General features: G+C 44.7%; 1 protein-coding gene across 3 annotated transcripts; it reads right to left on the bottom strand.

The window, feature by feature from the left end:
- Positions 1 to 663: 663 nt before the first annotated feature.
- Gcnt3 (glucosaminyl (N-acetyl) transferase 3, mucin type) lies at positions 664 to 13,714 on the bottom strand. Of its 3 annotated transcripts, none has more exons than XM_055598033.1 (2): positions 13,703 to 13,714; positions 664 to 3,210 (listed from the first exon to the last, which is right to left on the bottom strand). In XM_055598033.1, exon 2 carries the CDS (start codon positions 3,154 to 3,156, stop codon positions 1,861 to 1,863), a length of 1,296 nt encoding a protein of 431 aa, XP_055454008.1. In that variant the 5' UTR covers positions 3,157 to 3,210; positions 13,703 to 13,714; the 3' UTR covers positions 664 to 1,860. The 3 variants fall into 3 exon arrangements, with proteins under 3 accessions (XP_055454008.1, XP_055454000.1, XP_055453990.1); XM_055598025.1 differs by lacking the exon at positions 13,703 to 13,714 and adding an exon at positions 4,636 to 4,727; XM_055598015.1 differs by lacking the exon at positions 13,703 to 13,714 and adding an exon at positions 4,520 to 4,727.
- Between the last annotated feature and the right edge of the window lie 3,102 nt (positions 13,715 to 16,816).

Raw genomic sequence — 16,816 nt, forward strand, 5'->3', positions numbered from 1 at the left:
AAAAAGACAGGTATACAGACCAATAGCTTGAATATATTTCTGTGAAAGACTAAAGCTCAGTTCATGTGAAAGCTTTTAGGGAAACTTGACCATGAAGCCAAGGACCCAGCTTCTTTTCTCAGAATATGAATCTTGTGGAGGTGTTTCTACATACATACCATGGGGCAGCAGCCCCTCTTCCTCCTCAGGGAAGGGCCAGAATAGTCACTGCTGCTGGCAACAGGCATGACACAGTCACCTCTGAGGTAAGACTGGGGGCAAGAGCCAAAGGACTCAACATTGCAGCATTGGGTAAGTTTGTGGTGACAATAATGCCCATTATTCAGGTTCAGGGAGGCCAATCTGAAGAAGAAGAGGAGGGGGAGGAAGAAAAGAAGAAGTTGCTCACTTTGAAATAGAAATTTCATGGGGCATGGTGGTGCACCCCTTTAATTTCAGCACTGGGGAGGTAGAGGCAGGTGGATCTCTCTGAGTTTGAAGCCAGCCTGGTCTACAGAGTGAGTTCCAGGACAGCTAAGGCTATACAGAGAAACCCTGTATCGAAACCAAAGGGGAAAAAAAGAAATTTCAATCACACACTAACTGTTAAAGGGATATGGGCTACAGTAAAAGTTGACTGTAGAGAGAAAGCCTTAAATGGACCAAGACTTGAAATGAAACATGTTAACATTAAAACATGTTGATGAAAGCTTCATTCAAATTACACAAAGTTAATCTGTACATAAATCCTTCTTCTGGGACGTTTACACAGTCTGCTAAGCCATATTCAAAGGTTCTGCCTATAGTTTTTAGTGCCCCTTGCTCATTACAGAATAGAATGCATACTGGCCAACAATTAGCTCTGGGTCTTCAGAGGGGAAGCAATTTCAATGGGGAATGTGTGCCTGTAAATTTGCATATTTTAGCATTTATACATACACATTTACATACATTAATGTGTCCCACAGAGAAATGTACCATCTACAGAGTCACAAATAGTGAGCTTAATAGTCAAATAATGAAATGAAGCTTTGATTCAAGAGGTTTAAACACAGAAGTCTCAGGCATCTTGGGTTAGCAATACAGTTTACTTTCACTCCCCAGCCTAATTATTAGCAGTGCCGCCTCCATCCCTACCAAAATGAGCTTCAGTGAAACGGTTGCTGGTATGGGATCGGAAGCTTTGGCCAGGAAGCTTCCATACTTTTCTTCTAAGCACATACTCAGCAAACTAGTTAAATCACTCTGTCCCTTCCCCTTGTGGAAAACTCAGAATCTACCAACATAAACAAAACTAAGAAGGCTTTCAGTAATGAGAGCATTAGCTCTGTGATTCAGTTTGCCATCTACACAGCTTGCCATGGAGACTTTCTTGCCAGCACTAGAGACTAACTGTCCAACATACAAACCTCATACAGTTCATCTGTGTAGATTATTTCTGGGCCCATAGACAACACTGTAGGGGTAGGACTTTGGTTTGGAAGCTATTTATTTTAAATTAACTGTATAAAAGGGAAGGCTTTTTCCACTAAAGTTGCCCCCCTGTGACCAGTCCCGGGAGTATTTAAACAGAGTCTCTGGGAGAACCTGACAGGAAGCCTTCAGCCAGAATCTAGAGTCACATGTCCCCTCCCTATTCTCCCAAATAACAGTATTTCTTGTTCTTGCCCTGCGAGGGTGCCAAAGGGGGGCTGCTGGGTTGAGAACCGGAGACTAGCCACATTCACCAGCAGCAGCTCACAAGGGGTAAGGGTCTACTCACCCACTCTTCAATAGCAGCCCCCATCCTAAAGGACAGTTCCCCAGATGCCCACCCCGCATTGCCCCAGTAGGTCCTGGCGACTCCCTGTCACACAGGTAGCAATTGTCTTCCAGGGTGTCTCACAGTTCAGTCCCATAGATGGCCTTGTGACGTAAATATTCTTCTAGACACTGAAGAACATTATCATCCACCTTTGGGTCAAACTTGTTGGCCAAGAGGTGTTGGTTCTGAAGTATCCAGTGCAGGTCTCCAGACCCATAAATACAGACAGCCCGCTGGTGCATCCCTGAGCACGGTGTGTAAGGTGCCCCGGCCTCGATGTCTCCCTCGTGGTCCTGCCACTTGGTTAGCCTCGCGATAGACCTCATGTCTGAGAGGTCAAACTTGCGGTGCAAGGGAGCCGATCCAGGCATCCATGGGGCACGCTGGAGGGTGGCCCAAAGGTGCTCATCGGGGCTATAGGTGTCTTTTACCCATTCGATCAGCTGTTGGGCTTTGGAGTCGCTTAATACATGTTCGATGAAGTCCCGAGAGGCCACCATGTAGGCATTCCCAGTGAACATGGTCATGTTATTCGGGGGAGGGGTCTTCCTCTTGCCGGTTATGTGCAATGTGTCCCTCACCTCATAGTGATATTTCCAGCGGGATGTTTTGTGTGTAGGCGGTACCTCTGACTCCATACTGTTCTGCCCATTCAATAGCTTGAGGGCCTGGACCATCTCAGCATTGGTCTTGATGGGAAAGTCTGTCCCGCAGGTGTTCAGGAAGTATTTCCATGGCACGGGGCTCTGGATCAAGTCTTCCATGCAGTTCAGGTCAGCCTGCACCCTGGACCAGGAAGCATACACCACTGATACCAACTTACGAGCTAAGAAGACATTCGGGAAGCATGAGGCAATGGCCCTGACTGCCTGCTTGAAGGTTTCTGGAGACTTCTGGTCCACATGGACACAGTATATGTTCTGAGGGGTGTACACAGCTCGCAGCAGCCTTTCAAAGTTCTCAATCTTCTCATGAACCACCATGGAGTATGCAATGGGGAAGTCGGCCTCTTCTTTGCTCAGCGGGAACTCTATGAACTTCCTCTGGGTTTTGAAGTGCTCACAGTCGGCCGTCATGCTAAGGTAGTCGGCCTCTGTGAAGGGCTGCCGTTTCCTCTTGATCTCCAGGTTATTCAGCAGAGCCTGGATCACTGCTGTCTGCTCCCCTCGAGTGACCCCTGAACAGTTGATGGACCTCTTTGCTGGCAGCTTCAGGGTCTTGTACAGGAAATCCCTGCAGTACTGGGTTTGATATTCCTCAGAGTCCAGACACCTCAGTCTGAGGGACAGCTTCAGGGCAATGACGGCCAGCAGCATGTAGCAGCCCAGGGTCCACACATGATAACGCCAACAGAGCTTCCTCCATGAAATCATCTTCAGGGGTGAGGACCATCCAGCCTCACCCAGCGGAGAAGCGGAGTAGGCTCTCTGAACAGAACAAAGAGCGTCTGATTATAAACTAACTAAACATGTTCCCAGGAATGTCAAATTCTACTCCAACCCGAAAGCAGAAGAGATCTCTTCTCTGGAGAAACAGCTTAGTGAAGATCAGGCAAGGAGCCTGTCCACCAGGCTTGCTGAGAGAGACTTAAAACTGCCCTATGAAGCAGCTGGCCAGACTGCCACTGGGCGGTTCCACCCTTACTTCAGGAGAGAGGGAAGCCCAGAGCTGGACTCTCTGAGTTAAAGGTGCAATTAGCGGGAGGAAGTTCCCACCCTTCATCCCTTTTCCTTCTTCCCAGCCCTTGCTGCCCTGGTCAGAACTTTTATCTGGGGCCTAGGAATTTCTCAGCCTGGAAACAAAATTCATGAAATTGACTCCAGCATCAACTCTAGATTTAAAAAGGAAGCAAGATTTCTTGCTTCTATTTGTTAATCTTTGTATTAAGACTCTTCTTAAGACCGATGTCATTCAAAGCTCAGATCTTGTATCTGGCTAACCTTTCATTTTAAAATGTCCTTAAAGAGACATTAAATAGCTGGGCATGTTAGCATCCACCTTTACTTAGGACTCAGGAGAGGCAGAGGCAGGCAGTTTTCTGAGTTTAAGGCCAACCTATCAACATAGTGAATTTAGTCCAGCCTAGTTTACATAGAGAGACCCTGTCTCAAATAACAACAACAAAAATAAAAAATAAAAATTAAAAAAAGGAAGAAAAAAAAGAAAGAAAGATGAAGCAATTCAACATTATCCAAAAATTAACAGCAGTCAGTCAAATCCTACATCTAGTTTAAAATCTGTCTCTGCGCAGCGGTGAGCATGATTGTGTGCGTGGGGCATTGCTATCGCCTGTGAACTAGGATTATTCCTTTACACTGTCCCATTTACTCCTCACAACCAACTAGTCATCACTAGACTCTTTTGTGAGAGAAAAACAGAAGCTGAGTTCTTCTTAAATATCACATGTTGGAAGACTAGAGATTTCTCTCCATTCAGCCTTTTTATCTATTAGCCTGCTGCTCAGTCCACAAACCACACCTATCTTTTAAATACAACACAAGGTGTTGAATACCACCACAGAAAACCAGATTTACAAAGGAAGAAACACACACACACACACACACACACACACACACACCACAAGTATACACAATGCATCCTTTCAGTAGGTTCTTTTCCTCTGGTCCTTCTCTTTTTTTTTTTTTTTTTTTTTCTTGTGAACATAAAATTGTATCCTCCTCCGCAATAACTTGAGGAGTAAGATTTGAGAAGAGGGAAAATGAAGGAAGCTCTCACCTTTGCTAGCTTCTTGGCTGCTTGGGGAAGTTTCCTCCAATGTTGTGAGTCTGTGCGGTGAAGGCTAGTTTGCTTCTATGGAGGTAAAAATTAGTGTGACAGTCCTTGCCTCTTACCTTCCAGAATATACTTGCTGATGTTCACAGGAGTCCAAGGAGCTCACCAGGGCTCCTCTTAAACCTATGAAAGGAGAGAGCAGCAGGTGGCTCTGTCACTCACCTTTTGACTTCCTGTTCTCCGAAAAGGGAGTGAACTTAGGTAAACCATTCAGGACTGTATTCTCAAGCACGAGTCATTCTGGGAGGTGAAGGAGGCAGGGAAAATGCTGGCCCCATCTGAGAACGCAAGTAAGTGAACCAGAAAAGCCTGGTTTCTGCCCATGCTGTCCTGCTCTGACACTAGTCACTAAACACCCTCAGTGATTATGCAAAAACTTCCAAATCCATTCCTCTTTCACCCAATGCACAGGTACACCCTGTCTCCTTTCGTTTCGGAGTAAAAATGTCACTCCTTGTGCTCTTAGGACATCTCAGGAGGCAGAGACAGTATAAATATTCAAGGAATTTTTTTTCTTATTTTAAACACACACACACACACACACACACACACACGTATAAAAAAGTTTATCCTTGAAAGGAATTACTGCTGAGTCAAGAGGAAGAAGTAAAATGATACAAATAAAAAAGAGGAGGCAAACTGCCTTGTTTTCAAGTTATAGGACCCTAAACATCCAAGATATTATATTATATTTAGATATAATAAACAAAAACAAAGGAGGAAGACCTAAAATCAACAACAAATCAGTGCCTTTTCTGTGAGCCAACAACTCACTCTGAAAAAATGTCAGGAAGTCAGTACCGATTATAATAGCCTCAAAACCAAACAAGTGCAACTAGGATGAAAGCTTAATTAGCCAAAGATGTTAAAAATCTAGACAATGAAAACAATGGATCAGCTGGGCATGCTGATGCATGCCTTCAATCCCAGCACTCAGGAGGCAGGGACTAGTGGATCTCTATGAGTTCAAGGCCAGCATGGGCTACATAGTGAGTTCCAGGTAGCCAAGGTAGTGATAGCTTGTCTCAAACAACAAACAAATAAAAGAAATTATGAAGCATAAATCTATGCTGGAGTTTTGTCACCAGATGTATGCAAAGAGGCACAGTAAAGAAACTGCTGGCATGACAGCTCCACGGTATGGTTAAGGGGAAGGTTTTTATTGTGCATATGAGAGAGAAGAGATAGAGAGACAGACAGCAAGAGAGAGAGAGAGAGAGAGAATATCCAGAGTTCTGGAAGAGTTCAGAGCAGAGAGAAAGTAACAGATTGGACATGGCCAGGGCTATCTGCTAGAGAAGGATGAATAGCAGCGCAAAGGTAAAAACCTCATCAGTTATGAAGAAGAGGGAAGCCCTGGGGAGGTGAGAAGAGCGAGGATGCTAGTTTGAATTGTGTAACTAGTAGCTGTGAGTAGGGACTGAGAGAGCCTGGAGAGCTTTGAAATGTGACCACAGATCTATGTCAATAGAACCTTCTGCCCCTTCTGCCTGAGGTTAAGGGAAATGACTCCTTTTGGCAGATTGGAACCTGCTTCACAAGTTCCTAGGGAATGTTGGCTTTTATCTAGACATCAGAAATTCTTCTGTGCTCCAGCTTGAGCTCATTTCTAAATATATGGACAGCTTGACATCTAAGTATGGACTGTCTGAGACCTAACATTAAAGAAAGAAAGACACCTGAAGACAGGAAGATTTCACTTGTTTGGCAGAATATCGAGAAAATAGCCATTTAGAAAAGTGATCTACAAATTCTTTGTAATCTTTCTTCATCTAAATCTAAAGAGAAATTTAGAAGGGGATCTCTAAAATTTTTATGGAAATACAAACAGCTCCAAATAGATAAAAGAATCCTAAATTGGAGTTCTGAAGAGATGGCTTAGTGGTTAAGAACACTGGCTGTCGTTTCAGAGGACCTGGGTTTGATTCCCAGCACCGACGTGGTGGCTTGCAATTGTCCAGTTCTTTTTTTTATTATTTTTATTATTATTTTTTTTTCTTTTTAGTTACATTTTGTTAACTCTGTGTCCCAGCTGTATCCCACTCCCTCATTCCCTCCCCAACCCCACACTCCCTCCCTGGTCTCCTCCCTGCCCCTTTCCAAGTCCACTGATAGGGGAGGACCTCCTCCCCTTTCATCTGACCCTGTTTTATCAGGTATCTTCAGGACTGGCTGCAAAGTCCTCCTCTGTGGCCTAACAGACAGCTCCTCCCCGGGGGGGGGGGGTCAAACAGCCTGCCCTTGAGAAAAAAAAAAAAAAAAAAAAGTTCCCCTTACTTTGGAAAACTACTTGGTTACTGAGCTACCACGGGCCACATCCGAGCAGAAGTTCTAGGTTATATCCATAGATGGTCCTTGGTTGAGTGTCAGTCTCAGAAAAGACCCTGTGCCCAGATATGTTTGGTCCTTGTAGAGCTCCTATCCTTTCCATATCATACTAACTTCCCTTCTTTCATATGATTCCCTGCACTCTGCCGAGGGTTTGGTTATGAGTCTTAGTGTCTGCTTTGAAACACTGCTAGGTAGAGTCTTTCAGATGCCTTTTGTGGTAGACTCCTGTCATAAGTTCAATGCACATCCCATTTGTCTTTCTAAATGAGGATTAATCACCTTCGCCTGTGTCCACTTTCTTGATTATCTTCTTTAGGTGTGTAGATTTCATTATGTTTATCATGTCTTGTAGGTCTATATAAGCGAGTATATACCAAGTTTGTCTTTCTCCTTCTGGGATACTTCACTCAGAATGATCTTTTCTAGATCCCACCACTTGCCTGCAAATTTCATGATTTCCTCCTTTTTGATTGCTGAGTAGTATTCCATTGTGTAAAAATACCACAATTTCTGTATCCATTCCTCTGTTGATGGACATCTGGGTTGTTTCCAAGTTCTGGCTATTACAAATAAAGCTGCTATGAACATGGTTGAACAAATGTCCTTGTTGTGTACTTGAGCAAATTTTGGGTATATACCTAGGAGTGGTATAGCTGGGTCTTGAGGTAGCACTACTCCTAGTTGTCTGAGAAAGCGCCAGATTGACTTCCAAAGTGGTTGAACCAGTTTACATTCCCACCAGCAATGGAGGAGGGTTCCTTTTTCTCCACAACCTCTCCAGCATGTGCTATCACTTGATATAACTCCAGTTCTATGGGATCTGGCACCCGCACACAGACATACCAAATAACACAGACGTGTGCGTAAACACCTATACACATTTTAAAAAGTGAGAGAAAAAAAAAAAAAGAATCCCAGAGTGAGGAATAAAAAGCAATACCAGAAGTATCAGAATACCTGACTTCAAAGTATACTACAGAAACACTGCGACAAACAAAAACAAAAACAGCCTGTCCTTAGCATAAAAGCAGACACATGGAACAAGGGAACAGAAGGCTTAAAAATAAATCTATATTTATTGATATATAAATATGTGTGGATGTGATTGCCACACCTTTAATCACAGCACATGGGAGGCAGAGGCAAGTGGGCCCTCTTGGTCTACAAATCAAGTTCCAGTACAGCCAGGGTTACATGGAAAGGCCATGTCTCAAAACAAAACAAAAAAGAAATCTAAACTGAAATTGTCATCAGATTCTTGATAAAAGGGGCCAAAAATAGAGAAAAGACAGCCTCTTTCACATAGAAAAACTGGGAAACTAAAGCTAGATCATTATCTCCCACCCCGCATACAAAAACCAACTCCAAATAGGTCAGAAACCTTCATGTCAGACCTGAAACATGAAACTACTGGAGGAAAACAAAACAACAACACTTCAGAGTTTTAGAAGTAAGACCAAGAATTGACAAAAAGCTTCTGTATGGGGGCTGTAAAGATGGCTCGGTGGTTAAGAGCACTTGCTACTCGTGAAGAGGACAAGATTTTGGTCTGGTTCCCAGCACACACAGCTGCCTGTAACTCCAGCTCCAATGGATCCAGCACCCTCTTCTGGCCTCCACGGTAACATGCACTCACATGGCTTACACTCATGTAAGCATACACACATACACATAATAAAAAGACAACTTTCAAAATTCAATCAACAAATGGGCAAAGAACAATTTTCCAACTAAAAGACACAAATAACCAATAAATGCATAAGAAAATGTGCCTATTCCTTAGCTATCAGGGAAATGCAAATCATTGAGATTCAATCTTACTCCTCCTTAGTCAGCATAGCTATAATAATAATTAAAAAAAAAACCACAACAGCAAATGTTTGTAGGGTTGGCAAACACTTGTACATTGATAGTGGGAATGTAAATTAGTCCAGCCACTATGGAAATCAGTATGCAAATTCCTCAAAAGAAAAACTAAAAATGGAACCATGTGACCCAGCTATACCATTTCTGCGTATATACCTGAAAGTACCTAGTCATCTTGCCATGTACTTGCAGATTCCTGGTTATTGTAGCACAATTTACAACAGCCAGAGTAAGGAATCCACCCAGGTGCTCATCAATAGATGAGCGGGAAGAACAGGCTCATAAAGTCAGGGAGAGCATGTTTACTCTCCTGTGGACTCTGGCATGGGGAGGGGACCCCGATGATGGTGGGAAAAGACAGGGTAATAGATGAATATAATCAAAGCACATCATATACATGAACTTTCATAAGGAGACTCCTTATACCTTGTACAGGGTACACTATTTTGAAAAAGTTATTTGTCCCTTATGTCTTTCTGTGGTGGCTGTGGTAACCTGTGGGTCACAAAAAGCGCCACAGCTGTCCAGAGAGTCTCTCTCACTATGGCATCTGACAGCTGAGAATTGCTGACAGTCTAAAGAATGGGTTGCACGAGGGGAGGTTGGGCTTCACTGAGAACCTCTGATGTGGTTTTTTTTCAATGAGGTGTGGGAGATGTCTTCTTCAAAGTTGCTGGCGTCTGCCTCATCCCCAGCTACCTAACGAAGACCAGCCTCCCGTGGCAAATATCTGAATAAAACAATTGAATATGGGACTCATCTATGACGTTAGAAGAACAGATCTGCGGTAGAGTACTTGTGTAGCATGTGTGAAATTCTGGGTTTAATCACCAGCACCCCCAAAGCACTCTACATGTAAAGTAATAACTGATATGGTGATGACATTCAGGCAGGAGCCATTGGAAGCAGCTACTACTCTACCACTCCCTGGCTGGAGAAATCAAGAAACGGAGAATAGCCAAAACTGAGATTTGGATAGAGCGCCCCCTAGAAGCTTACACTCAGACCTCTGAGGAAGAAGGCATTGCTCAATTAGAGCTGAGGTCTCTTAACTCAGCGACTCCAGGCAGAGATCCAAACCTCTCAGAGGCAGCAGGAGTCGTTCCTGTAAACTGGTCATACTGCAGATATAAAACTAAAATGAACCATCTCTGAGAGGTCAGTAGGCGTTGACATGGCGATGCTCACAGAAACCGGAAACAGGAAAAGAGCCGGAAGTCTTTTCTCCAGCCTACCTGGGTCTTACTAGCGCATCCTATTGGCAGAATTTAGAAAGGACGCTGCTGACAAACCAGACTGACTTTTGTACTGCTGCCAGCATCACAAAATAAGGTCTGGGGAGAACGTCCTGGTCTGAAGACTGTAAATATACATTTCCACTATTCTCAGTGAAGAAATACAGGTTTGTTTTTTGTTTGTTTGTTTGTTTGTTTGTTTGCTTGATTGTTTGTTTGTTTTTTCGTCTTCCCTGCACTTTCTGACTAGAGATAGAAACCCGCTAAAAGCAATGGTGATACTTAGGGTTCTCAGCGCCCTTTCTATCATAGGCCTGGTTCCAAGGGTTCTGTCTTCTGCCCACTTCTGGGGTCTCTATTTTCATGACGCTCCATTGTTGACCTGTAAAAATCTCTGGGGCAAAAATATTACAACATAAACACGTGGCTCCAAAATATCCAAGCCTATAAAACCTCTCCCTTCTCTTTTAGATGGCTTTTCTCTGCTAGTCAGTCTCTCACAGTTCCTTTTCCCCCATAAAACTGGATCATGGAGTCAATAATGGGAATCTATTTTGAATGTTTTATTTTATTTTTTTTTAGGTTCAGTGTCATTCCTTAGTTTGAATGTTTTATTCTTAAGATAACCCACATAGCTATTCTTACTGGTAATATATATATGAAGATCATGCTAGCCAATTATGAAAATACTTTGTGGAGATAATCTTCATGCTAATGACATCACATGCAGCATAGTTAAAAGTAAGTGTAGGGCTTGGCTGAGAAGGCTGGGTCTGAATCTTGGTTCTGCTGGTATCTGCCTAGAGCAAATGCTTCTAGTAGTCTGTGCCTTGGTGGCATCTGTGCAATGGGCGTTGACACTAACACCTATCTCATAGGCTTTTTGTAACGACTTAATTTTTTTAAGATTTTATTTTTCTTAAATTTTTAACTGTGTACATACATACACACACACACACACACACACACACACACACACACACACACACACACGATGTGTACTTGAGTCTAAGTGCCCAAGGAAGCCAAAAAAGGGTGTCAGAGTCACCCCTAGACCTGTAGTTACAGGCACTTGTGAGCTTCGCAGAAAGAGTGCTGAGTGTGAACTCAGGGCCTCTGCCACTGCAGTGTCTGCCTTTAACTGCTGAGCCAGCTCTCCAGCCCCTAAAGATTTTTTTCTCTCATTAAGTATGCAAGAGTGTGTCTGTGTGTGGGTATGTGCATGTGAGTGCAAATGCCCTTAGAAGCCAGAAGAGGGTGTTAGACACCCGGGAGTTGGAGCTACAGGTGGTTCTAATATGCCTGATCCTGGTGCTGGTAAGTACGCACTCTTAACCACCAAGCTATCTCTCCAACCCTTGTTACAACAATAAGTTCACAAATAGAGCCTATTTGCAATTCCTCCGTGAATATTATCATTAAATTGGCTTCAGTGTTAGCCCACAAAGACCAAAGTTACTCACGGAATAACTCAAGAAGGCTACAAATAGAATTTGTGAGTCTACAGTGGTTCTCAACCTGTAGGTCATGACCCCTTTGGGGTTTGAAGGACTCTTTCGCAGGCATCACATAGCAGGGATCTTGCACAGCAGATATTTAGATCACAATTCATAACAGTAGCAAAATTCAGTCATGAAGTAGCAACGAAATGAACCACAGCATTAGGAAGGTTGAGAACCATTGATCTAGACCAAGCTATAGTATTTATTGATATTTGTGAGACGGTGAGGGAAAAGACCCCGAATTCACCTCTCCTACTCTGGAGAGGAAGCATGGTGTAAACTGTCACTGTCACTCCCCCAGAAAGAATGAGGTCAGGGATGAGCTGAAACTGCCTGTAGCAGATGTAGGAGAGGGACCAACATGTATGCAAAGGGACACAGGGAGATGAGGGCTAGGACTCCTGCAAGGATTGGAAAGACATGAGGAAAGATGGTCTGTGAAGCCCACAACTTAATTGCATGTTGGCTCTGAACTGAAGATATGGCACAGGCAGGAAAGGGCAAGGGCCAGGGGCTGGAGTCTTCAGCACATCCCAAGGCCAAAGCCTTCAGGAAGAGGCTCCTCCCCTCTGTGGACTGAAAATAGAACTAAATGAGCCTGTGGAGTAGGTGGAGGGGTCTCCCAGGGTCCAGGAAGACACAGTGGTACTTAGAAACTTCTTTGAAAACATGAGGGCATTCTCCACCCTGGAGTGTCCTAAATGAAAGCTGAGTATAAGTGCGGGTGTCAGTTTTCCCACAAGGATTACCATTTTTGTGCTGTTTTTGAAACTCTTTTTAGCCAGACTCTCAAATTCTTACCTCCCTATCCTAAGTTCAGCCTGTGTGTCAGGGAAATGACTTTGAATTACAAATCAGTGTGATTCTGTGGTAGTCTCTTTCCAGTTATAAGGAGCAGAGGTAATGAGCTAAGATCATCATGGTGGATCCAGGAAAACAGCGAGGTTTATTGTTATCTCTGTGGAGGTTCAGAGGATACTTCAGACCCAACAGAACAGTAGCAAAGAAGGGCCCATGCATCAGAATCTAACCAGTTGGCACTGAATTTATATATCGGCAATCACACTTTATGTTTATTTTTGCTATGGCAGTGTTAACCTGGGCCAGATGTGAGTTTCAAGGTCACAGTCTTTGTTTCCGCTCCCTCTCAGAACTTAGTCATAGGCAATAGAATTCCGAGGCTTCTCAGAACAAAATGGTTGTTCGCAGGGTGGGTCATGGGTGTCAAGGGTCCTCTGTAGCAGTTGTCTTTACACAAGAGGCTGTGACTCAGAGAGGCAGTACCTCAAGCTAGATAAGCAGGAAAGCCAAGATAGTGTGTTTCTGGTTACCCTGGAGCTGGAATTTTCAAAAGAGGTAGGATAACAAAGATGGTGGAGAGGGTGTTTTGAACAGGGTCCCTGACCAGGGAAGTACTTCACAGACCCAGTGAGATCTATTTTGTTTTAGGCAGAGTTGTATGATGGAAGCTCAGTGGTTGAGAACACCAGCTGATCTTCCAGGGGATCTAGGTTCAAGTTCCAGAACCCACATGGCAGCTCACAAACTGGCTGTATAACTCCAGTTCCAAAAGAACCCAATGACCTCTTTTGGCATCTGTGGGCACTGCACACAACTGAGGCACAGACATATTCAGGCAAAATGGCTATACATATAAAAAAATTCAAATAAAGAAAAAATTAAAAGAGCATGCTCAGTTGCCTTTTCCAAACATCAAGGACACCGGGTAGCTCCTCCTCCAACCTCCAACCTCCAACCCCCACACTCGGCATGCACTCTGCTCTCTCCACTGCTGGACACACTCCATGTGGCCTAGGAAGAAACAGGGAAAGCTTCGAGGAAGGAAAACACAAAATACTACACATCTCAGAGAGTGTCTGTTCCCTGCACACAGAGGAGCCAAGGAGATGAGAGACTGATTCTCGGTGGCACAACCAACCAGCCCCTTGCTATGCACTTGGCCAGAGTCACTGGTTCACTGGGACATAAAGGGGCCTTGTTTCTTCCCTCTCCATCTTCCTGCCAAGCCTGGTATGCTCCCTTCTCAGCTGCCACACCCCGATGGCATCAGCAGTCATGCATTGGTCACATCCTCTCATACCTACTCATGCTCTTCCCTCTACTGTCAGGAGCTTCCCAAGGGCGGTAACCATGCAGCCCTGTTTTGCCCTCCCACGAGATGAAAAACTCACCGGTGGAGGATTTGTCTTGGCTGTCTGTCTTGAACAGCAACCTCAGCACCCCTGAAGAATGAGAAAACTCTTAAATCCTGTAACTGAAGCTTAATGGTAACTCTAGGAATTCATAGACAGTGGCTGCCTGAAGCAAGCCCTACCTCAAAAAAAACACGAGCCAAACTGTCACTAAAGTAACACTAAAGGGATTGACTTTGCTTAACAGACTTTTTTTTTTTAAAGACAGGGTTTCTCTCACTTTGTAGCTCAGGCTACCCCAAAATGTTCCATCCTTCTGCTTCACGTCCGAGGGCTAGGACTAAAGGTGTGCACCTCAGTGCCAGGTTCTTAACCGATGTTCTCTGACGTCTCCTAAGATGGGATTTGAATGTCTCAACACTGACATTAATTTGACTCCTCTTGGGGAGTGGCCTTCTGAATAGAACCAATAGCAGGGGACCTGGAACACGGGGCCCTGTTTGACCCTTTCATCTACAACCATGACCTACATTGCTACTTAGGGAGAAAGAGGTGAAAGACCAATGCAGACAGTTCTTGGTCAAAAGGAATCCTGAGTCCCCACAGGTACTAAGGCCTTCTGTCAGTTCCTGGAAATGACCAGGCTCTTTCTGAACACTGAACCTCATCTTGGGCCAGTTTCTCCATCTGCCTCCTCTGAGCTCCAGGGTGGATTATACTTCCAAAAGTGGCCTCTTTGCCCTTCCTTTGTTGCCCAGGCTATAGGCAGTCTCTTTCCTGGGCGTGTGTGTGTGTGTGTGTGTGTGTGTGTGTGTGTGTGTGTGCGCGCACACACACACACATGGGTGTGTCAGTGGGGTTTCTAGTATGTCAGAAAAGTGCTAAACTTTTCTCTACACTTTACCCTCAACTTGGCAGTAGTCTTATTAGCCTCACTCTCATTGCCTTGGGGGAAAGTCATAAATGGGTAAATGGATGTGCCCTGCCCAGCTCTCTGGGAAGAAAGGTTCAAATGCTTTTAAGCCAGGCTTGGTGCCTTCCCCCTGCAGTCCCAGCACTCAGGAGAATGAATCAGAAGACTTGCTGTGATTTTTTTTTGAGGCTAGCCTGGTCTAGACAGCAAGTTCTGGGTGAGCCTGGACTATACAGTCTGAGAGCCTATCGCAAGTGAGTGGGGGAGCTTGATGCCAAGGCGCGTGACCTGAGTTTAACCCAGAACCCACAGGGCAGAAGGAGAGGGGGAAAAGAGAGCACATGTCACCAGCGATCTTGTGAAGGGAAGTAATAATCCTGTTGATAGCAAAGAAAGCAAGCAAATCAATCTTAATTGTCATGAAAGATTTATTTCCTCCATTAAGAACTAGTTTATCTTGGCCAAACTGCAACAGCACCTTGTGTGCTAGTTGAGCAAGATACTCCTGTGCGCTGTGATTGCATTCCTGCTTGCAATGAGATGGACACAAAACTTATTTGTGCCCTGTGCAATTGCTCAAGAAATAAAAAGAAGTGAATGGCACGACGCAAGCACCATGCTGTTACAACCCAGGTCCGGTGGAAATTTTTAATTAAGGATTAACTCAATTCCTGGTTCTCTATGGGAGAATCAATAAAAGAGGAGGGAGGAGAGGGGAGGAGGAGGAAAAGAAGCTAGAGAGTACTATTAGCAAAGGCAGACAGGTGCAGCTGGGAGGGGATGTCGAGCCAGGGAAACTGTTAAGATCATTGGATGCCCTTCCAGAGGACCCAGGTTCAATTCCCAGCACCCACAGTAAGTCTAGTCCCAGGGATCCAACACCCTCTTCTGACCTCCTCCTGCACCAGGCACAAATATGGTGGATAGCCATATATGCAAGTGAAACACTCATTCACATTTAAAAAAAAAAAAATCTTAAAAAAAAGTGCAACTGGGAGGCCAGAGGGCTGAAGGGAAACAGGAAAACAGAGTGAAGAACAAACAGGATTAAGGATGGGAGTATCAGGAAAACGCAACCACACACACACACCCACACACACACACACACACACAAACGTGGCAGAAGCCAGGAGCCAAACTTTTTCAAGGGGGAAGCAGGAAGGAGCGCTGCAGGATGTTGACTGGAGCCAGAAAGCCCTGAGTTGGTTGGCACCCCATCTTCCACGCCTATTAATGAGAAATTCGTTTACCCTGTACTTTCCAAAAGGAAATGAATGAGGAACCAGATAACGTGCAGGCTTTCAGCCCAATGCCATTCCAGGAGATCCTCTGCATGCGAAACATGATTAGTCATCTGGAAAAATCTGAGTTCTTGGCCTGGGGATATAGCCCAGGGATAGACCACTTTCCTAGCATTTGCAGGGCCCCATGTTCAAGCCTGAGCTCTCTAGATTTTCATTCCCTTCACATGCAAAAACCGACCCTCAGACTCTGAGCGTGGGGGCCTGCTTGCTTCTCTTCACTCTGTGATCCTGCTGCCCCAGGAGTATCGTGTCACAGCCACAATTTCAGAACCATTTTGTGGCAGCAGCGAAAATGCAAAAGAATAGAAGCCAGGAGACCGCCTGGGGAGGCAGTGCTGGAGTCAGGGCAGAGCTGGAGAGAACATAAGCAAATGAGCCATCCTGGGGATGAGAAGAGGGAGGGCTGTGAGAGGAGGAGTGTGTAAAAGCACCACAGAGGGAGGGCTGAGGAAGCCAAATCTGAAAACCTTCTGACCTCAGCGTTCACAGTGGCAGCCTTGAGCTCAACGCCCAACCAAGAAGGGAAAGACACAGTAAAATGTTAACTCTCCCAAAAGTTAAAAACATGACTTCTTGCAAATTTACCCTGGGCATAGCAAAGGTTGACTCAAGCTACTGACGAAGGAGACAAGTAGCTAGATGGCAGGGCTGAGAAACAGGCTATCTGTAGACATTACAGAGGAAAGCTCCTCAGTTAGATCTGAAACTGATAAGTGTTCCTGTGGGGTGACACAGAGCAGCAATATTTGGTGAAGGCTCTTCCACTGGGCAGAAGTCATTCGCCTTTCTGGCAAACAAGATCTAGAAGTTAGGAATGTTACTGAGTGTGAGCCTTTATCTAACACCAAACAAAAGCACGTCTTCCAAGGCCAGTGGCGGCTCCCCTTCTGCATCCGATTTGATCATATGGGCACATAATCATGACAGGCATAGGAT

The sequence above is a fragment of the Psammomys obesus genome, unplaced genomic scaffold (assembly GCF_907164565.1).
Source record: "Psammomys obesus unplaced genomic scaffold, mPsaObe1.curated_primary_1811, whole genome shotgun sequence".
Taxonomy (NCBI): domain Eukaryota; kingdom Metazoa; phylum Chordata; class Mammalia; order Rodentia; family Muridae; genus Psammomys; species Psammomys obesus.

What these genes read in the sequence shown, in the direction of transcription:
- Gcnt3 (XM_055598033.1), bottom strand. Translation starts at nt 3,156, where the DNA reads ATGATTTCATGGAGGAAGCTCTGTTGGCGTTATCATGTGTGGACCCTG.